Source organism: Phocoena phocoena, chromosome 16 (genome assembly GCF_963924675.1).
Source record: "Phocoena phocoena chromosome 16, mPhoPho1.1, whole genome shotgun sequence".
Taxonomy (NCBI): domain Eukaryota; kingdom Metazoa; phylum Chordata; class Mammalia; order Artiodactyla; family Phocoenidae; genus Phocoena; species Phocoena phocoena.
The window spans coordinates 4,926,423-4,950,051 of NC_089234.1; the positions used below are offsets into that span (position 1 = coordinate 4,926,423).

A 23,629-nucleotide genomic window follows, 5' to 3' on the forward strand; every position below is an offset into this window, starting at 1 on the left:
CGGATACTAACCCGCTATTACTCTGTTCCTTACAGAAAAAAATTCTGCAAAAGGCGGTTCTTCTTGGAAACTAGCACAAGAGAGATGGCTTGCCACTAGACCAAACGTTGGCGGCCCCATCTTCCATGATGGGAATGCCAAACATTAAGTGGTGAGCACTGATTCTTCAGAAGAAATAATCGAGACACCAAAAAAGACTAAATTTAATTAAAACATATGATTCCGTTCCACACACGTTTAAGGAGCATACAACAAAGAAGGCTTAGAGAATGAAGAAAAAAACATACCTTATCCTAACATTGGCAAGCACACACTGGCGTTTCAAATTGCTCATCTCTAGTTAATCAGACGGTATTTGCATTTGGAGGCTCTACTTTCTGGAAACGGCATGTTTTCTCTGCTTCCACACAAACCTCACTGTCACAAACAAGGGCAATAAAGGAAGCTCCAGCTCCTAAAAGTATATGCTGCGTATCAAATTTTGACTGATGAAGTTAACGTTTTCTAAAAAGAGCGGATGAATGAGAAGGAAATCAGAAGAACACAGCTGATTCTAATTTTACTAACCTCTAGTCTAAACTCTGTAATTTGCACAAACACCTGGCAACTCTCCGTTTATCAGCAAGGATCCAATTCCACAGATCTGCAGCCAGCCTCGAATTCTAGGGCGTTCGTTAATTTTTACAGAACACACTAGAATCAGTTTGCTCCTGTGATGTGAACTGTTATCATGATCAGGATTAAATGATCCTGTCCAAATAAATTGGAGAGAGTAACTCTGCTGAGAGAGGAGAGCTGGTTTTATAAAAATTATGCTTATTATCTTACTTGTAAATAAATGTATGCTGTCTGGTAATTTGCAAAAGCATTCTCTATGGTTAGGATAAAATTAGCAAGGGTTTACTGCGTTGCTCAAAAGGTAGCAGAGGCTCACTCATGTGATAAGCAAAATCATTATCTTTTCCTCTCTTTTCTGAAACACTAATATTGCTTCGGAAAGATCCACAGGGTGTCCAACTTAAAATCTTGAGCACAGCGTCTCTAAGCATCTCATACCAGCAGCCCTCTGAGAACATGAAACACAAGAGGCCACGTAGATAGGGCTTTTCAGAAGGTTGCTGTTAAGTTGAACACAGTGGAGGATGTCTGGGTCGGGGGTGGAGGGAGCCATGCTCTCAGGGGTAATGTACTAACGTCATCGTTAATTCAATTAACTTAGAACCACTGCTTTCACCACTCAGTGCCACTGTGAACCATGGGTTATTGGCTCCAATTTAGGAGATCATGGGGTGAAGGGTCTCAGCAGTGGATAATCAAAAAGCCAGTTCTCCTTGGTTTGGAATGCATCATTTCTGTTGGGGCTTAGATTTACCATTCTTGCTATAATGCATTTATAAGTGTATAAAAACCAGGCTTGCATTCTCCAGGCATCCAGGGACACATGTACAGAAGAGATCTGGGGTTATGTCAGAGCAAGGGAGGCCCAGGATGGAAAGGTTTGCACAAATAACTCACCACATGGGTAAAGCGCTTAGAGGTTACCAAGAGCTGGGAGAAAGCTGAGCTCTAGGACCGCGGTCAGCTTAGTGCATTAGCGAAAGGGTTTCTTTCGAAACCCTTTATTAATAACCCTAAATAATAACCTAAATAACCCTAGATTACTCGCAGATAATCCTGGGTGCAGCAGTGCTTCTTTTTATTGTGCTTTGCATTACTGTGTCTTTTAGAAATTGAAGGTTTGTGCATTGAGCAAGTCTACTGGTGCCCTTTTTCAAACAGCCTTTGCTCACTCTGTGTCTCTATGTCATATTTTGGTAATTCTTGCAATATTTCAAACCCTCCAGCAGCCTTTACAGCTAGCTGAAGGCTCAGATGATGGTTAGCATTTTTCATCAATAAAGTAGTTTTTAATTTTTAGCAATGAAGTATTTTTAATGAAAGTATTGCTTTTTTAGACATAATACTATTGCACACTTAAGAGACTACAGTATAGCGTAAACAACTTTTATATGCACTGGGAAACCAAAAACTTCATGTGATTCGCTTTATTGAGATATCCCTTTATCGCGGTGGTCTGGAACCAAACCTACAATATCTCCTGGGTCTGCCTGTATGGGTGCACTTTGCCCTACTCTCTGTTTTTTAAGAAAAGCTTCTCACAAGGTTCTGGAGGTAGGACCATGGTTTTAGACCACCCCGTAGTATTAGAGAGCTCGGGAAATTAGATGCTCTTTGGTTCTGCACCCCCCGTTGGAATTGTCCAATCCAACAGCACTGCAGAACCACGCCCTTCTCTTTAGCATCACTGGAGGGGCTGCGGGGGAGAAAGGCAATGAACTGTGTCTGTGTGGATCACATGGCCAAGAAGAGGGCACTGGCCTGGCAGAGAGCAGCCTGGTTCTCTGACACCTGTGGGGATCCGGGCTCACATGCTGACACCCGAAATGTAACTGATCCCCCCAAATCTATCACTCAGCCTTTAATCCTTGTGCTCAGACACACTAATATTTTGATGTATATTGCATTCCTCTTGCTTAACCACTCTGTAAACTTAATTACACACTTAATTAATCTCTGGCACTCCATATCCCATATTCTAAAATCCCCACATCCTTCTACGTCTAACAAGCGGGCAGCTCAGTGACCTTGAAGCTTTTGTGAAATACTCAGGAGTCTAGAGGTCCCAAGCCCTAGACCTGCAGCAGCCTGCCAGGGGAACTGGCTGCTACACCTGGCAACACCTTGGACAGGTGTAGCTGTGCCCCACTGCTATACAACCCAGACCGAGGACTGACTTTAGGGCTGTATTCACTGACAGTGGACTCCAGGAACAAGTCTGCATAGTAAGTCCTGTTGGTTAGAGATTATGGGAGTCTAGGCATCTCTTTGCTGGAGAGCTTTTCTAATAGGATTCAATGTCATCAGAACTCTGAGTCCAGGGTATTATTTTCCATGATCTCTTGGACCACTTTTGGGTCTGGGGTTCAGTGAAATAAAAGCCTAATTCTTGGGCCATATTTCCCCTCTAATCATCCAAAATGACAGAATCAAGTATTATTTTTTAAATGAAAGCAAAAACAAACCAATCAACAAAATCCTAATGAACTGACGAATAAACAAGATAAGATGCGGGGACGTATGTATATGCACAGCTGATTCACTTTGTTATACAGCAGAAACTAACACACCATTGTAAAGCAATTATACCCCAATAAAGATGTTTAAAAAAAAGAATAAACAAGATAAAATCACCACCAAACTTATTCACATTCATATTACCGTTCAAAATATATTGGCTTTGCCACCAAGTGGCGGAAGCTGTCAGCACCCACTTGGGTTATTCAATTATTTGCTTAAGGTACCAGCCTGGGTGGTGGGAAGAGATTATTCACGGGAACTCGGGAACATTGCAGAACAAACATGACTCACACTCTAATATTTTTACAACTAAATAGGAATTTATGGAAGTTCTGCAGCATTTTGCTGACCCTCACGAAGATGACAGAAAATAGCTCCATGACTGAAAATACTACTTTGCCGTGGAGCCTTTTCCATCCCATTTTCATGAATGGTCTAAGAGCCCAAATAGTCATCTGCTGCAATTCTCAGCTGTTAGGTTCTATATCTTCCAAAGACATAACAAATGCATTTCTTTAAAAAGGTGCTAGGAGAGAATTTAAAGGTATGCTTTTCCTCTGAAGCAAAACCCAGAGAGGCTAAGACTCAGAATGGTACTCATCTGGGGGCAGGGATCTCAGTGAGACGGGGGAAGCGTTAGTTAAGGCTCATCTTGTGGCTCCATGTCCACTGGATGATGTAAGAGGCCCTAAGACAAGGATGACCCCAAACCTCTCCGTGCTAGCTGGGCGGATCCTGAAATCTTCACACATAAGGTCTCTCCTTTGGAAGAAAACAAAACAAAAAACCCCCCAAGATTTCCCAAGGTCCTCAGTTTCAGGCTAATCACGCTACTCTGGGACCTCTGGGATTGGGGTAGGGTAGGGTGGGGACGGGGGACAGCGGCTGACAGTGAACACACCTGCAGGGATGACTTGAAGATCGGACGCATGCCAAGGAAAGTGAGAAGAGAATGTATCCACTGGGACTAATGCACTGGAGGGAAGCAGTGGGAGAAGCATCTGAACAGCCCCACTCTGAAAGATACAGCAAGCTCTAAAAAAGCAAGGCTACGCCACATGTTCAAAACACTAAAGTTCTGTAAAAATGAAAAACCTTAATCTTCCCCTAACTCCATTAGGTTTGCACATCTGCTATGACGGTAGAGCCAATTTAAGCCTCGTTCACGTGACTAATAAGGTTAGATAATTGAACTGGTGGCGGATTAAACAGCGGCCAGTCAGCTCCATCCTAGGAGCTCCCTGGAAGGAGGCAGGGAAGGCTGTGCCCTCCTGTTCTGTGCACATGCAGCTACACACATTCACCAACATCACCGACAAGGAACAGAGGGCGTGCCTTGTGCTTAAGGAGAGCAGCCGCTGGAGGATGAGAGTTGAACCGAGAACAGAAAGGAGTCAGAAAAGATACAGCAAGTCGAGAGACAAATGCTGTGGTCCAGGAGAGCCCTGGGATAGGGGGTGAGGGGAGCAGATGGACACTGGGTATGAGACAGAGGAAGAACCCACAAGTCACTGCAACCCACCATGGAGGCCAAGAGAGCAAGCCAAGGCCAGGCCAGTGGGACTGGGCCTGTGAACCAGATGACAAGGAGCCAGGCAGAAATGGGGATGATGGGGAAGCAGCAGAGCCGGGAAGGATGACGTCACGTGGCATCCACGTGGCCTCCCGCGGGAGGCTGAGACAGGTCAGTAGAAAACTTGAGATGTCCCAACGAAAAGGAAAGTGATCATTTCGCAATTCACCAGAACACATTAATATGGCAGAGAGATTTTTTTCACAAGTTTTCGTTTTTCTGCCTTGCTTTTTACCTTCGAGGTGTCCTACCACCTGTCTGTGAGGGTACAAGCAGATGACAACACAAGGAACAAACGACCAAGGATTCTTCACCAAAAAACTCGAGCAGCTGTTTACATTTAGCCCGAATGTGTTCTCTTTTTTTGTGGACCTTTGTCTTCATGTTTGTGTTTTTATTTACACATGTCCAAGTGAGGCATGTTTTAGGCTAAGGAAGTTGTGGTGGTGGAATTAAATGGGTGTAATTACTTCATGGTACGACTTAAACCATTCGGTTTTCTGGAAAGATGTCTCATGATGTTGGGACAGATTCTGAAGCCACTACTGGGCACACAGTGTTGAGAATGGAGGCAAAAATGCCGTGACTCTCGTCTGCTTTGGGCCGTTTACTGATAAACCTGAGAACTCTGTGAACTGGAGAAAATGAAGCACATGCTCAGAAGACGGTTATAAGACATTTTAAAACTATGGTGAAACAGGAGTGAGACAATGAGTGGGAGGATGAGAACAATTCAGAAACCAAACTCTCAGTTCCAACGGCCCTTATTTTGACCCAAAGACTCCTTGAAAGAATCACGAATGACATAATGTTTTAAAGGTTTTTGATCCTATATTCCCGGGCTAGTAACATTTATCTACATAGATACATTTTTCTCCTTTACCTGATTCTTTAATTTAATAGCATCTTTCCATAAGGTCCTCCTTTGAGGCCTGATTCATACAAAATTCAAAACATCTGATGCATTTGCAGCCTAGGGAAGAGCATTTTAAATTACAGTTCCTAGTTCTGGTGAGTTGGCAGTGAGACGGGGCCATGATTTCGTGCCGGTGGCAGTAGGGACGGGTCACATCTTGTGGCAATAAGATCAATTGGCAGTAATGTCAAAAGCCACACAAAATATTTTGAATCAGCAATTGCATTTTCGAGACTGTACAACAGGAAAACTTTCAAAAGAAATTCAAGCTACATGCATGATTATGTTCACCACAGGTTTATTCACAGTAGTGAATACGACCTAAACGCCCCACTAAAGGGGGTGGATCAGAAAGGAAGAGGTCACTCATTCTATGAAATGTTACACCATCCTCGAAATCATGGTAACTACGCTGCGGTCGAGGAAAATGTCCTTGATATATCGACAAACAAGAAGAACAATGTTAACAAAGAGGGGACAGTGTTTACGACGTGACACCTCACGTGTACAAAGGCTGACGGTGAACCAGACAGACCAAACCAAGCCAGCTGCTCTTTCAAAATAGTCTAATTTTACAAATAAATAAATGTAAGGAAATCTTCCTCACCCAAAAGGAAGAAAGAAAAGAAGGAAGGAAGGAAGGGTGGGCTTTATGGGTTTGATTCTATATCTTACAACAGCTCTTGCGAATAGATTCTATTTCATACCAATTTTACAGCTCTGAGCTGGAGACATACAGATGGTCAGTGATCTGCTCAAGACCCAGGTGGTTCCTGACTGAGCAGGGCTTTAGGATCTACCCAGACTTCAGCGTCTGAATGCCATGCTTACAGACGGGGCTTCTTTGGGCTTTGTATCTGTCTCTTGTTCTGGGAAATAGTAAAATTGCTCTTCGTGGCTACTAGCTTCATGCAATAATGACAAAGAATGACCAATTAAAGCCTATAAACTATTCAAAGTTTCTGAAACTGGAAAGTACAGAAGTGAGGAAGGAAAACCTACTCTTGAAATGTTAGATCTCACTAAAATCATGTTACCTTGATTGACGCAGTTTTGATTTCCATTCACTATAGGAATTTCTCTCTAAATTCCTCAAAAATTTATGTCAAATGCTTAGTACATTAACTCCCCTGAATCACTATAATATTTTAACAGAGGTATTTTTCAATTTAGAGGACCTCCTATCCCTGGCTTTTTCTCTTGCCTCCTGCAAAGCATCAGTACACAAAGGAGAAATCCATTGCATGTGCATGTGTGTGGGCTTGTGCGTACCCACCCAGGAATCCATAAACACCATACTTATCCAGGGAAGGAGATTTTGTTCCTTTTCACATATCAATTATTCGGATTTTGTTCTTCATGTTGATACAGGATGTTTCTAGCACTTTACGCATACTTTCTTTATGGAATTTTCATCAGTTCCATTGCACAGGTAAAAAGACCAAGGCACACACGTAAAATAAAGGCAAAGACTTTACACTTAAAAATAATTAACTCAGTAAGAAGCAGCCAGTCTGACAGAATACAGTAACATCTGATCAAAAGCTCCAGTGCACATACAAAGGAGGGCCAGAGAGAGTTTTACCCAGATTTAATGTGTCAGTAAATCCACTTAAAAGTAAGTAAAAGCTAAAAATGGAGAACAACGTTCTGTGAAGATGAGAGTGAGATCCTCCCTAAGAATGACAGGCTTCTTCCACAAGGGAAGTCTAGGACTTTTCTCTCTTAAGCTGTAGGGAATTATGTTTTCCATATTCAGCATGTGTAACTGGAGAACCATCTATAAGTCTCAAGGTACTCAGGCTTGTCCCCCTTTTCTCTCCAAGCCACTTACTGCACACCCACGTCCTTACCATCTGGAAGCTTCGGGTGGAATGGAATTCACACTGCATCATGTCAAAGAAGATGGGGATGGTGGCTTTGCGAAGCTCTGTCTCAGGAATCAGTGTCATTTCTAATATTGGGCCGACCATTTCTGGAATGAACTTTATCTTGTGTTGACCTTGAATAAAGAAGTGCATTGTTCAGAAAGGTTTTAAATAAAGGATTCTGAAATGAGCTTCAATGGACAGAAACAAAACTACACAGATCGTTGTGATTTTGAGTGCTAGGATCTTGGGAATATGTATCCGTTTGTGACCTACAGGCAACAATTTTGAGTGTGCCCAGTCTTTAGCGTAAGAAGTGAACTGTATTCCAAATAGTGGAAGTGAAGCTGTTAAAAAAAATCCACCCAATATAAGGCCTGCAGTCACGATTTGTCTGTTACCGACGACAAATGCCATTTCACAAACAGACAATTACATCACACACATCGGGGCCTGAGCAGCTAACGGGTACCCAATTTTGGAAAGAGCAGGGCTGGGAGACGGGACCCTTGGCATCTCGTTTTATGAACAATGAACAAGAGTTGATAAAGTGAAGAGGTTAGGGCAGGCGGTCTCTTGGGCCCTTTCTGTCTGCAACATCAGATGAAAAAGCGTTTACTATTTGGAACCTCTGTAAATAATGTCGAGGGATCTCTATAACGTTCCGAGTGACTGATCAGAGAAATCAAAACCAGACCTCAGGATGTGAAGCTGTAAAAATAGGAAGGATTCTGCCTTTTTTGACTCACTATTTGACTGGATAATGCTTATTAAAATAGCTACTTTATGAATCTTATATCCCACCTATCTTGTCCAGGTACGATTTTTAAAGCGTAAGATTATAATATTCATTATCATTCACAAGGACAATAGTATACGCTTAAAACTTTTGAGAAAACTTTTCAAAAAGCTGTTTTAAGCACACACTTCTGCCCCTATGATTAATAATGAATATTATAAAATTAGCTAACGCTTACTAAGTACGACTACATGACAAGCCTCATAGAAAGAGTCTCACTGAATTCTCAACATAATTTTGTGAGACGGCTACCATTCCTCTCCTCTTTTTAAAAACCAGACCGTACTTTATTTTTTAATAGACTTTATTTTTTAGAGCAAAAGTGAGCAGAAGGTACAGAGATTTCTCCTATACCCCTGCCCCCATTATAACATCCTCCCCCAGAGGGAGTGCCATTCTGAACTCTGTTTTACAGATGAGGAAACTGTGAATTTCCCCAAACCAGCGTGCTGTTCAGTGGAAATGGTAGAGCAGGACTGGAACCCGGGTCTGTGATTCTGAAGCACCAGGTGTGTCCCCCGTGCCCGGCCTGCCGGTCACGAGATCTTTCCAGGACACTAGGCCTCTCCATCTCGTGGTAATAGAAACGATGCTGGCTGTCCACGCCACTCCCTTCTCCGTGTGCTGTCGTAATAACCCAGATGCAGAGGACAGTGGCCTGTCATTTTATCTAGCATTACTGGGGTATCACACTTCTAAACTGGGTGCCCCAGAAAGTAGAGACAGGATTCTTACAGGCTCCAAACCTTTTTATTTTTTTCTTTTCTATTTCAATTATTTTGTTGGAAATCTTGGTATCACACCTCTTGAGGCCTCTGCCTTCGACTCAGACACCGATAACTCAAAATCTCCATTTTTTCGTTTTTTGCTACCAACCATTGCACCTCAGCCCAGCAGTGGCCTCCACACCCTGCTACGTCTAAATTCCTGAGCGCTGGGAGTGATGTGGGTGAGCTTCCAGAGAACTTGAAGGGATGAAAGGCCACCAGAGGGAAGGAGCTGCTGGAAAACTCATTTCTGAAAAAAGGGGGGCGTTGACCTTATGTAAGGGGATATGATTAAGTTTAGAGGCAGGTCCCATCACGGAAGTGGTCTTTTATAATTCCTGCCTTCTTATCTTTAATTTCAGAAATCCTGATTTATTTTCATTTCACCCCCTTACAATTTATATCTTTTTGTTTCCAACATATAATAGAAGAATGCACAAGAATTAAATGCTTGAATGAGTTATTTGTGACGTTTTGTTATTAGCACTCGGAATTTATCCAGAGTTAATCAACGTTACTAACATTTTTACACAATCTGGAAATACAATGGATACACTAAATAATTTCATTTTCTTTATAACTCAGCTAATGCAGATTTCTGTAAAGAGAACCATTAAACAAATTTGGCTATTATAAATAAAGACCCTTAACAAAATACATAATCCTCAGAAGTGGTCTAAATTAAAGTATTCCGAAATTTGTATTGGGTGGACACATACATAAAATGCAACATTCAACAAGGAATCTGAATATAATTAAAATCTTATTAACCTTTACTAAATAATACTTTGACTAAGGCCCTAATATAACACGATTCTCATCGCTTCCCCAAATGCTTAATGTTTCTGAAAAGCATGTAAGTGATGCAAAGCATTCTCTTAAAAATGCTATTATATCCAGTCTCTCAGGTGACACTTTTTTCTTGTATTATGCCTAAAAAATGTCAAAGCCAATGTTTCAGAAAACAGATGCTGGTGACAGAGTTCTTCATCAACCACAACTGCCGCGTCACGGAGGGCTCTGTCTCTCACTGACAGCCTTTATTGTTCCAGGCTGGGAGGACTGCATCAGAGAGAAACAAGTGGCTGTGAATGCAGGGATTGGAAAAATATGTTCCCAAAACGAAGGTCTCCTCAGCTTTGATTATTACCCCTCCCACTGACATAGGACACATTGGCTGGGGGCCAGCACTGAACTCCAGCCACAGTGATATCCCCAGGGTTTAACCTCGGAGAACCAATGGTCCTCAAGGTGAGTAAGCGTCGGACACGATTCTCCAGTATTCATCTTTTTTCTTTCTTTCTTTCTTTTTTTTTTTTTTTGGCATTTGCATTATGGATTTCCCCTGGAGCATCTGTTGTTCAAATTTAATGATGAACTCAGGTTTGGAATCAAAGGGAATCAAGGTGACTCCTGAAATGCAGGCTTCAAGAAAAAGAGGATTTACTTTCTTTTTTTCCTTTTGAGACAAAGGAAGAACAAACTAATTATCGGATCACAATGGGAATCGACGGATCACTCTGGTCACCTTGGCCAAACTCCTGGTTACCACTCCTCAATCCTTAAAAACCCACCGACAGTCTTTCTTCTAGTGACAAAACACGGAGCTTCTTCCCTGGGAACCAGACTGCGCTGTCTCAGGGAAGCTGGCTTCTCCCCCATCAACAGCCTCCCCCTGGGTGCCTGGATGATCTCTTGACAATCATGAGTGTTCAGAAATCCGGGACCTTAAACATCGTCTAATCCCAGGAAAATCTCCATATACACAAGAGTAGACAGAGCAAAAATTTCCATCACCCAGTCAAACGGATTAGGCCCCACTGTATGTGGGTTTTAATGAAAAGCACACAATGTTTTCCAAGTCTCCAAAAATACCCATGAAGGGAATCCCCGCGTGACAAATGTCCCAGACGGAACCTGGAAGATAAAGATCTTCCTGCGAGCACATTTGTTCTGGACAGACTGGAGAGACTGGGCTCCGGGGTGCTGTACGTAACAAACAAAATGTAAATCGAGGTGAGGAAGGCGAAAGAGAGCTCAGGTGTTCTGCAGGCTGCCACACGGGTGCGCTTTGATAAATAACTGAAGAGCTGAGTAAATGAGCACATCTGCCACCCCCCCGCCCCCCCCCTTTTTTGGGAGAGAGTCTGCCTTTGATTTCTCCTTTCACACTCAAAATATGACAGGTTTGGGAGGGAAAAAAAAACCCCATGCTGCTGTGTCCCATGGGGCAGCACTGTGTCTGCACTTGCATTAAACTGAGCCGCGCAGACCCCGGACCCTTGTTCCAGTGCTGTGCAAGGAGGTGGGTTCTGGGCCGCTCACACCGCACGTGTGACTGGGAAGACTCAGAAGGAGACGGTCTCACGGCACATTCGGCTCAGGGCCTGATCCAGTGACAGGTGACTAATTGTAAGAGGATAAATATATCTGACGTCTATTTTTATTTTCTTGGTGGAGACTGCCAATATGATCTCAAACCTGAGCCCATTTGAAAATAATGTGTTTTTTTTGTTTGTTTAAAAGCTGTGTAGAAAATAGGTTGCATCCATCTTAGGAAACTGAGATGTGCTCTCGTTAATTTCTGGAGTGGCATCCTCAGCAATGATGCTGGAGGGCAGGATCCAACACCTGAGATTCAGAGCAGCAAAGAAAGGGCCAGGTGGCCGGAGGTGACCCCACGGAGCTAGCCTTAGCCATTTTGAGGGGAAGCTGGGCCAGATCTTGGGAGCAGCCGACATGTTTATTCTTTTTTTTTAACTCTCAAACATAATTTAATTATTTTGTAAGCAAGGAACCCAGTCACGTGGGTTAATGATTATTTCTTGCTGTTACCAAATCCCTGCCCTTCACTGACCACAGTCACAGTTTACATTTGACCTCCTGGCCGCTTCTCATGCCAGAGTCAGAGGTCCTGGTAGAAAGCTGCCAAACACAGACCTGCTGCATTCATCACTGTATCCCAATCAGCAACGGGCAGGGGTGAGACAGGACATTTGCTCTCTTAACTGCATCCTTTATGTTGCAAATCGAAAGTCTCTGTCACTTGACTCAGACTCTTTAGAACGTAATGACATGATGTCGAGAGAACCAACCATTCGACCACTGGAGGCTTCACGAGGGCCCAGAGGTGGCTTCACAGAGAAACTCATGCTTCCCTGGGCCCATCCCACTGTCTTCCATTGAAATCGTCGACACGGAGCAAATGAGGAGGAATCAGTTTCAAACTGTGCTCGATCTCAGGGATTCCAGAGATGACTTTGAAAACACTTTGAAGAAAAAAGAAAAGAAAGAAAAGAAAACCCGGGTGTCTGGAGCGCCCATGTGTCAGGCCAGCCTGGGCTTGGGCTCGCTTTTGGAGGTTCCCTCTGAGCCAGGAAGTGGCCCTTCAGTTGAAGGTCAGAGAGGAGGGGAGGGTCCCGGGTGAGCTGAGATGAGACAGCAGCTACTAATCAAACAAGAAGGACGCCTTTTAGTGTGTTAAAAACCAGTGTGAATATCTACCAGGGTGGCTGTCTCTACTTATCCTAAATGATGAGAAAAATATTACCAAGGCGTTTCGGAATGAAGCATTTGAAAACACACCTAAAAGGGTCCTTTTAGGAGAAATAGACTAGCTCACAGTTTGCACTTTAGAGGTGACACTGAACAACTCAGAAGGTGTTGTCACTCCCTCTGGAAGGGTCGGGGTGAAAGATGACCGCAGAGGGCCCTCATGCAGAGGTATATCAGGTCCCCGCTGAAAAGCCTGGCCACAGTGGGTGCAGCCCATCACTCACTGGACTCCGGCACCTAGAAGAGCCCTGGGCTCCCACTTGTCCAGCCGAGAATGACTCCCTCCATGCCATTTCTCTGAACATTCCTGCCCGCCCTCACCTGCCCCTCCCTCGGAATGGGGCTACAGACAGAACCTTCCTGGCAGGAGTCCCACAGTGTCTGACCTGCCAGGAAACATGAGAGATGAACCTGTCAGGGTAGGATCAATTAAAATGAATCATGAACGGTTCTAGAAGCCTTAGCATTTCACTACCGAGATCACCATATATATTAAAAAAGCATTACTGAGCACCATATATACAGAAAGCATTATTGAGCACCATATATATAGAAAGCATTATTGAGCACCATATATATAGAAAGCATTATTGAGCACCATATATATAGAAAGCATTATTGAGCACCATATATATAAAAAGCATTATTGAGCACCATATATATGAAAAGCATTATTGAGCACCATATATATAGAAAGCATTATTGAGCTTCAGAGTTAGAAGGCTCTTGAAAACTTCAGTCCAGCCTCTGCATCTTACAGCCTAGGAAGCTGAGTGAGGGAAGCCCAGACCGACTGCGTCACACAGCCAGGCAGGAAGTTCCACTCAAGTGGAACTCATATCCAGTCTCTTCCCTCGGAGCCCAGGGTGCCTGCTCTCTCCCCAGGGACGGCAGGAAGACCAAGGACGGGACAGTGCCAGGAAGGTTCTGTGTTGGAGATGCAGCCGGGCACTCTGACACCGAGAGCCAGTACTTTGATGCTGGACGTTCCAGCTGCTGCAGCCAAGTCCCAGTGGAGAGTTTCCTTAAGGGGTCCCCAGTTGACTCCAGGATTGATGCCCAGCAGGTGGGGGAGTGGATTCTCCTCCCAGTGACAGCACAGGCAGAGAAGTCATCCCCACCAGCTCCTTCTCTCCACCTGGGAGCTCTCGCACTGGATTTTTATCCTGGAGAACCCAGCAGGCGCCTCATGTTAAACGAAGCTTCTTAATTTCCATGTTCTTAGTATTATCCACAGAGTATCGATTTCCCCCCCAAAGAGTTGTACATTTATTTTTCTGGATGAAGACCCATTTGAAAAAGACTCCATCCTTCATATAAACGGAAAGACAAAGAATATTTGGAAATTCTCCTAACATTCTCTCGAGATGTGACAGAGCCTTCCTTCACACACTTCTGCTGACCTCCGGGCACTCAAGAAGGATTAGGAGTCAAAGGCCTCTGAGGAAACCTGGCTTCAGTTGAAAAGAAGCCTCTGTGAACGTGCTGACCGCTAAGCCAAGCAGCAGGGCTGGCCCTCAAAACCCTGGCCCTGTCTGCTCAAAGGGCCATCAGGAAGGCGGTGGAGCCCAATGCCACGGCCTTCATCGAAAACCGTGTTTAGTTTTGTCACCTCGTTTCGTTCTGCCCAAGGAATGTAGATACATCAGGGCACCTTTCCAACCACGAAGAAAGCTATTCCAGAAGCACACAGATTGGGATACAGCTAGGGCGCCCCAGCTCTGGTGGAACAAACAAAACCCTGATGCAGTGGGGTGACTAGAGAGCAAGGTGGGCAGTGGCCTGCCTCCTTCTAGAGAAGAAAAGTCACTGGGGGATGGGGAGAGTGGAAGCCCTCCCCACAACAAACCAAGGTAGGATTTGTGTGCCAATCTGAGAGAAGGAAGGAGAGCCTGGGCAATTCAGAGGCAGAAGCTTGCACAGGACCAGGAGTGGTGCTGAAGAAAGATGCCCGGGGCACCTCAGCACAAAACCAGCTGAGGACAGGTGCCAGGAAGGGCTTCATCTCAACTAGGAGAGGCCAGGTTCACAGAGGACACATAAAGGTGGTGAGGAGACACCAAATTATAATCAGTTGTTTATTCCTTTATAAGGAACATAACCAACAGAATGACATGTCATAGTGGCTAACATTTTAATAGAAAATTCCTTGTTATATTAATTAATTCACTTATAAATAAAATTGAATTAATTTCTTATCATTTTTACTTTTTTCTTGCTTATTGTAAGAATACACTTAAGATGAGATCTACCTTCTTACATCTTTACATGTACAATACAGGATCATTAACTCGAGGCACCACGTGTATAGCAGATCTCTAAAATGTATGCATCTTGCAAAACTTCAACGTTTCATCCTTTGACCAACACCTCCCCACTGCTCCCTCGGCACACCCCTGCCCCTGGCAACCACCATTCTGCTCTCTGCTCTAATGAGTGTGACTCCTTCAGAGATCTCATATGTGAGGATTCATGCAGAAACTGTCCATCTGCGACTGGCTTGGTTCACATCCAACAGTGGTCTTCAGGGTCTTCCATTTTTTTTTCATATGATGGGATTTCTTTTATTTTAAGGCTGAATAATATTTCATTGTACATATATATACCACATGTTCTTTACCCAGTCATCTGTCGATGGGCATTTAGGTTGTCTCCATATTTAGGTTGTTTCCATATTTCCATATTGTGAATAATGCTGCAACGAACATGGGAGTGCAGATACCCAGATTCTGATTTTAATTTGTTAGAATACATAACCTGGAGTGAGAATGCTGGATCATAGGGTAGCTCTATTTTTATTTTATTGAGGAACCTCCATACGCATCATTTTACATTCCCACCAGCTGTGTACATGAGTTCAAATTTCTCTACATCCTTGCAAACCCATGATTATCTTTTATTTATTTTCTTCATAACAGCCATCCTAACAGGTGTGAGGCAATAGCTCACTGTGGTTTTTGATTTGCATTTCTCTGATGATTAGTGATGTTAAACAACTTTTCATGTACTTACTGACCATTTGTCTGTCTTCGTTGAAGAAATGTCTATTCAAGTCCTTTGACCACTTTTTAATTGGTTTATTTGTTTTTTTGCTATAGAATTGTAGGAGTTCTTTATATATTCTGGATATTAATCCCTCATCCGACATGGGGTTTGCAAATATATTCTCCCATTACTTTTCATTTTATTGTTTCCTTCCTTTGTTGTGCAAAAGCTTTTTAGTTTGATGTAGTCTACTTGTCTTTTTGGTGCCATTTCCAAGAAATCATTGCCCAGGCCAAGGTCAAAAAGCTTTTCTCCTATGGTTTCTTCTAGGAATTTTATGGTTTCAGGTCTTACATTTAAGTCTTTAGTGTGTTATTAGTTGCTTTTTGTGTATGGCTTAAGCATGTATATTCTTTTGCAGGTGGATATCCAGTATTAACAACACTATTTGTTGTTCACAAATCACTTGTTAAGGTCACTTTCCTTTCTTCACTGTGTATTCTTGGTTTCCTGTCAAAGATCAGTTGACTGCATATGTGTGGGCTTATTTCTGAGCTCTCTCTTCTGTTTCATTGGTCTATATGTCTGTCTTTATGCCAGTACCACACTGTTTTGATTTCTATAGCTTTGTAACTTATTGTGAAACCAGGAGGTATAATGCCTCCATCTTTGTTCTTCTTTCTCAGGATTGCTTTGGATATTCAGGGTCTTTTGTGTTTCCACATGACTTTTAGAATTGATTTTTCAATGTCTGTAAAACATTCCACTGGAATTTTGAAAGCGATAACAATATCAAGTCTTCCAATCCATGAACATGAGATGTCTTTACATTTATTTGTGTCTCTTTAAATTTCTGTCATCAATGTTTTGTAATTTTCAGTGTATAAGTCTTTCACCTCCTTGGTTAAGTTTATTCCTAAATATTTTATTCATTTTTATGCTACTGAAAATGGGATTGTTTTCTTAATTTCTTTTACAGGTAGTGTGTATAGAAATGCAACTTTTTTTTTTCTATGTTGATTTTGTATCCTGCAACTTTTCTGAATTTGTTTGTTAGTTCTAACACTTTTTTGGAGGAGTCTTTAGGGTTCTCTACATATTAAGGTCATGTCATCTGCAAAGAGAGGTAATTTTACTTCTTCCTTTCTGATCTGGATGCCTTTTATTGCTCTTCCTTACTTAATTGGTCTGTCCAGACTTCCAGTACTATGCTGAATAGGAGGGGTGAGAGTGAGCATCCTGTCTTGTTTCCAATCTTAGAGAAAAACTATCAGTTTTTTACCACTGAGTATGATATTAGTTGACAATATATGCCCTTAACTATGTTAAGTTACATTCCTTCTATACCTAGTTCGTGGAGTTTTTATCATGAAAGGGTTTTGAATTTTGTCCAATGGTTTTTCTATATCTATTGAGATAATCTTATTGTCCTTCATTCAATTAATGTAGTCTAGCACTTTTATTTTATTTTATTTTATTTATTTATTTTTTTTTAAACATCTTTATTGGGGTATAATTGCTTTACAATGGTGTGTTAGTTTCTGCTTTATAACAAAGTGAATCAGCTATACATATACATATGTTCCCATATGTCTTCCCTCTTGCGTCTCCCTCCCTCCCACTCTCCCCATCCCACCCTTCCAGGCTGTCACAAAGCACGGAGCTAATATCCCTGTAGCACTTTTATTAATTTGCATATGCTGAGTCATCTTTGCATCCCAGAGATAAATCCCACTTGTTCCTGGCGTATGACCCTTTCAATGTGCTGTTGAATTCAGTTTGCTAGGATTTGGTTGAGGATTTTTGCATCTGTGTTCATCAGAGATGGTGGCCTATAGATTTCTTTCTTTTTTTTTTTTTGGTAGTGTGTTTGACTTTGGCATCATGGTAATGCTCATGGCATTAAATGAGTTTAGAAGTGTTGCCTGCTCTTCAGTGTTTTAGAAAAGTGTGAAAAGGATTGACATTAATTCTTCTTTAAATGTTGGGTAGTGTTCACCAGTGCAGGCATCTTGTCCTGGACTTTTGTTTGTTGTCAGATGATTCAATCTCTGTACTCATCATTGGTCTGTCCAGACTTTCTATTTATTCATAATTCAGTCTCAGTAGGTTGTATGTTTCTAGGAATGTATCCATTTCTTCTAGGTTGCTGGCACGTTAAGTGTTCACAGTAGTCTCTTATGATCCTTTTTATTTCTACGGCATCAGTTGGAAGGTTTCCTCTTTCATTTATGATTTTATTTTTTTGAGTCTCCTCTCCTTTTTTCTTAGTAATTGAGCTAAAGGTTTGTCAATTTTGTTTATCTTTTCAAAAACCCAACTCTTAATTTTATTGACGTTTTCTATCCTCTATTTTGTTTATTTCTTCTCTAATCCTTATTATTTCCTTCCTTTTGCCGACTTTAGGCTTAGGCCTAGTTTTCTTTTTTGGTTGTTGTTGTTCCTTGAGCTGTAAAGCTGGGTTGTTTATTTGAGATCTTTCTTCACCAGTAAGCCAACACTATAGATCAACGGACCTAACAGACATATACAAAACATTTCCCCTAACGGCAGCAGAATACACATTTCTCTCAAGTGCACAAGGAACATTCTCCAGGATATGTCACACATTAGGTCACAAAACAATTGTTAACGAATTTAAGAAAATTGAAATCATACCAAGTATCCTTTCCTACCATGATAGAATAAAGCTAGAAATGAATAACAGAAGGAAAATTGGAAAATTCACAAATACTTGAAAGTTTAAAACTGCACTCCTGAACAATCAATGGGTCAAAGAGGAAATCAAAGAGGAAATCAAAAATTATCTTGAGACAAATGAAAAGACAACATACCAAAACTTTGCGATGCGGCAAAAGCCATACTAAGAGGGAAGTTTATAGTGATAAATGCCTATGTTAATTTCTTATCTTAAACACACGTATCCCTTATTGTTTTGATTGTACAAGTACTCAGCCTACCACCACCTGGTGGCAGTATACCTAAATACAGGGTCTAGTTTTGAGTTGGAGAATAAACCCTTTGGAAGGTAGATTACGTGAAACTGAATACAATAAGTGATGGACTATATAACAGTAGGATGAGCTACATGCTTTGATTCATGAGAAACGGAGAGAATGGTAGTTCTGCCCAGGAGCAAGAGTTCCAAGGCAGAGCTCTGCTCACCTGACACAAGAGGGCGCTCTCTTGACTTTTCTGTTTTCTCCACCAATCAGATTTCCTTCCCTTTACTTTGGTCTCCCATCTCTTATTCACTGAAAGCACTTACTGCAAAGGTAGCAGTTGCTCTCGGAAGGACAGAAGCTGTTCAGATTTTTAAGATGCCCCAAAGCTGACAAACAGGGCCAGCGGCATCACCCACCACCGAGTCATGATGTTCTGATGCCCTGAAGTCCCAGTTACTCACCAAGGTTGTACCACATGTCCCTGATTTCGAAGCCAATCTGTCTCCTCATATCTCCGTACCTGAAAACCAGGGACAGGAAAAACGCTGAGTCACTCTATGGAGCATTTGAAAATCAGACTTGGATTATTTTTAAGTGCAATGAAACTCTCCCATCCCTGAGACAAATAAAGAGAGTGTCAAGCATCAACTTCTTTTGCCACCAAAAGGAACTGAAGGAGGAGGAACCCGGCTAGGGATCTCATTTTCCCATCACCACAGATTACATAAGATCCTCCCCTCTGTGGAAACATGGGGGAGATGGTGGAGAGAAATGAAAAGTATTTTCCTTTCTTCAGTCCCTAATGGCAGGAGAAAGAGAACCCGGCTCCTTGGCTTGAGGGGGAGTTTGTTTTCCACGCATGTTATAAGCATCCAGGAACCAGACACCAAATGACATCCTACAGCCCGGCACACAATAAGCAGTTCTCACATGTTAAATTAAGCCCTGGAGTCTTAGACAATCAGAGCAGGGAAGGCCTCTTCCATACAGCTCCCGGCTCCTGGCTCTTTCTTTATCATTTTCAATGTAAGGAAGGGCTTAACACCAAAAGATGTCAACAAACATTCCCCTGTTTTTACGTACCAGCAAAAATAAATGCTAATTTTCTTCCCAGTGGGTCAGCAGAGGGGGGGGTGTGTTTCATGAGTAAACAGAATTTGATGTTTCAGAAGATAAACCTTTATTAGTTTGTGAGCAATTTAACATTTTCCTTTATTGCCTGAGGAAAAGGCTGATTCTATTACCAATGATAATTTGCAAAATTATCCTACAGTGTCACAGTGTAGCAGCTGTGGCGTGGCGCCTGCTCTGTGCATCCTTATGTCAGCTCATGTGGGAAGAAAAGCTCTGATTACAGATGACCGACTTGTGCCTCCACAGGTAGAGATCCGGCTGGTACATCCACAGCCCCAGCTGGCTGCTACCCTTTAGCAAAGTCTCGGGTACCCTAAGCACCCGTCTGTCACTTACAGCAGGAAAGGACAGCAGACCCTGCGAGAAGCTCAACCAGGAAAGATGAACACACCCGGCAGCTCCTCTTTGGAGAATTCAACCTTGGGAGCATCACAGCCGGACAGATGCCAGGGCTTTCACTGTAACCGTGGAGAAACTGAAGTGAGAGGGCAGTGTTGTACCCCTTCCTCCGAGGACAAGCTGGTCCTCTGAGGTGAATGTGTTACCTTCCAGTCCAGCCTGACACCAGGTGAGCGCTGGTGCAGGTAAATTCGGTGAGTGAGAGAGAGGGGATCTCTGCCCAGGAATGCTCCCAGCACCAAGCCACAGGGAGCAGGGACCGGGTCACCCTTCTGCGCCTCGCTGGCACCCAGAAGTGCCCCAGGGGCACAAGATCTGAGCACCAGTGAGGCGTGCACCCTTTTGAGGCTTGCAGAGCCGTTTTCCAATCCCCATTTTGCTCCTGTAGGAATGACAGAGGGGTCCCAGCACCCAGGCCTGGAGAGGATGTGGGTGGCTGCATGATGACTGGGAAGACCGTCCTCTGGGTATTTACCAAGAGAATAGGATCGGGGAGAGGAAAGCCACGCTCCATCCACTGCAGATGCTTCCTCCTCAGGCTGGAGGGGTCCGCGCTGTCCAGAGGGATGAGCTGCCTTTCAGGGGAGCAGGTGTCTGGGGAGGTGAGGAGTGTGGCATCGCAGGGAGGACCCCGAGAACGTAAACACCCCAGCCCCTGCTGCCAGGTGTTCAGACCTCAACACAGTGAGGACGCCAGAGGCCCAGAGGAGGCGAGAGCCTGTCCCAGGGGTGGGCCTGTCCACTAACTCAAGCTTAAAGACTCTTAACTGCCAAGCAACTCCTTCTCAGCCCGGAACAGTATCTCTTGAAAAATACGAACGGTTAAAGCCAGGCTGATCTCCATCAGTGTCTGTGCCTTGCTGGCCCCTGACTCAACTTCCTCTCCCAGGTCTTACAATAATTCAAATCAAACCCCAAACTTCAGAAAGATAAAGCGCAGGCCAGCCTTGGCAGCAGCGGGCTCACGGGTTGGGTTTGGATCACCAGGAGTGACCCAATGGATGCCTCAGGCCCTACAGTGACTGCTGTCTGTCCAGAGCTGGACTTGACCCGGGGACCCCAGGAGGCGTGTGAGGAGAGGGAAGCCGGCCCCGTCCTGTCTCTCCGCCCAGCGCTTCTGCCCCTGGTGCCGGCGGAGCGTGAGGGGCTCAAGGATGCCTGGGTTACATTTTTCAGTGACACTTCACTGTCTTCTACGTGGGGAATGACGTGTCTTCACAGCATTTCAGAACGGGGGGATTAGCAAAGATCTGAGTGCACGTCGCTCGGGAGAGTAAAGCCTCTGGTAGAAAGGTGCTAAAAATGCCATTATAATAGTCAAATAAGACACAGGTGCTCGAGGCTGGTACAAGATGAGTACAGAGCTGGAAGGTAAAGGGCAGGACCGAATCTCTCCAGCAGTAAGACTGATCTTTTCTCTCATTTTAATAAGAAGGCAGCTTTGACAAATCTATACACTTCTCAGCGCAATCCCCCAATGGAGTCACAGCTGTCACCAGAATTTAAGAGGGATTCCTGAACCATTTGTAATCCTTGCCCCAAGGAGGAGAAAAAAGCAGTAATGGAGAGTATCTGGGATCATGCTCCTACCTGGAGAGAGAATTCCAGAGCTGGTGGCAGCCTTAGAGACCGTTACTAAGTCCATGACTAATGATTTACAGTTGAGGGAACTGAACTAGTCCTGGGGGGGAAGCAAAATGCCTTGGCCATGGTCACAGGGCAAGGGGAGAAGAGATGGCACAAGTCTCCAGACTCCCAAAGAATTCCTGTTCTTCACCCCCAGCATGCATCTCGAGGACCAGAGAGGGCAGACTTCCACGATGTCACAGCACAGCACTGTGTCTCACCCCTCAAAGTGCATGTGTGGTGTGTTTCATTTGATTTGATTCTCACAGTAAGACCACAAGGTGAGGAAGAAGACGTTCCCGTAGCTATCTTCCCACTGAGGAAGCAGAGATTCCTGGGGGTGAAATGACGTGCCTGTTTCCGCAAAGCCGGAGTCACCCGGTACTCCCCACCACACCCAGGTCGCCTGTACCCACCCACAAAGTGAGTGGACAACTTCAAATGGCCAGCCCAAGGGAGCTCCCAGGAGGCATCCTTTAGACAGCCCAGGTAGATCGCAGATCCCACATCCAGGCCTGTAACTCTGACCCAAATAGCATGACTCTGGTCTCTGAGACCTTACCTTAGCACCTGCTTTCCTGAATCTTTGCCCCAAAAGCAGAAATCCCATGTCCACCAGAGATAGCCCAAGCCTGGGGGTAAGACCAACCTGAGACCAAATCTAAGCACACTGGGAAAATTACCTGACCACTCTGACCCTTGGTCTCCCCATGTGTAGTACTGGGATAATGACGGCATAATGCTCATCTATCTCCCAGGCCTTTGGGAGAACGAGGACACGGTGCCCTCGTCTGTCCTAACAAGCAACGAAGCCAGGCTGGTCCTTCCTTTAAAAGTTCAGAGTGGGCCTCATCACAGCATCCCCTTCATGGTTGCAATGGTCTTTTATTATTTTATTTTATTTTATTTTTTGTGGTACACGGGCCTCTCACTGTCGTGGCCTCTCCCGTTGCGGAGCACAGGCTCCGGACGCGCAGGCTCAGCGGCCATGGCTCACGGGCCCAGCCGCTCCGCAGCATGTGGGATCTTCCCGGACCGGGGCACGAACCCGCGTCCCCTGCATCGGCAGGCAGACCCCCAACCACTGCGCCACCAGGGAAGCCCTGCAATGGTCTTTTAGATTAATTTGTTCTGTAAGCATTATTCATTGTTTAATGAGTTACTAAATGCTTACTGAGGGCCAGGCACAGAGCTAATATGGGGCCACTAATATAATGTGGGAAAGAGACACAATCCACAGACCTGAGGGACTATTAGCATGCAGCAGAGATGGGCATTAAACAATCATACGAGACTCACACATATATGTGTATATATAGTAGTTTTTTTTGTTATTATTTATGTTTTTTTGGAGGCCATGGTCACAGTTCTTTAGGAAAAACTGGAGGAGTGGGTCCAGGTTGGCTGTGGGAGAAGCTCTCTTAGAGAGTAATATTTACCCAAGATTTGAAGAAGGAAAGGTACAATCCAGACAGAGAGGGGAAGAGACCAGCAGGTGCAAAGGCCCTGTGGCGGGGGGGTGGGGGTAGGTGAGCATATGGACCAAAGAAGGCAGTGAGACTGGAGGACAGGGAGCTTGCCTGACTCCTTCCCCTCAAGAAGAGGGGTATGCTGTGAACCAAGGCTGCAGAGGCAGGTTTATAAGTATTTTTTTTAAGTTTCAAAAACGCTTTTGCAATAAGAAATATACTTTACTAAGCAGCATGCATAAAAATGTACATATACAAAAGTTCTATGAAATAATACTTAACTTTACTACCTGCAATCAACTCTGATGCTTCCTTATATTCTATTTCACTGAAAAAAAAAAAAAAGGGAAAAAAATGTATGTGGTCTTGGGTCGTGTGGGTTGACTTGTGTCTTCCACAGAGATCTGTTAAAGCCCTAACCCCTACTACCTGTGAATGTGACCCCCTAAAGAGGG

General features: G+C 43.8%; 1 protein-coding gene across 1 annotated transcript in view; it reads right to left on the minus strand.

Annotated features, from left to right (window-relative positions):
• DOCK1 (dedicator of cytokinesis 1) overlaps nucleotides 1-23,629 on the minus strand; it is a 474,607-nt gene that overhangs the window by 78,826 nt on the left and 372,152 nt on the right. Inside the window, exons 23-24 of the mRNA XM_065894212.1 lie at nucleotides 19,008-19,066; nucleotides 7,481-7,629 (exon numbers count right to left, since the gene is read on the minus strand). Of these exons, the coding sequence (XP_065750284.1) occupies nucleotides 7,481-7,629; nucleotides 19,008-19,066 (208 nt within the window). The remainder of the gene's footprint in view (nucleotides 1-7,480; nucleotides 7,630-19,007; nucleotides 19,067-23,629) is intronic.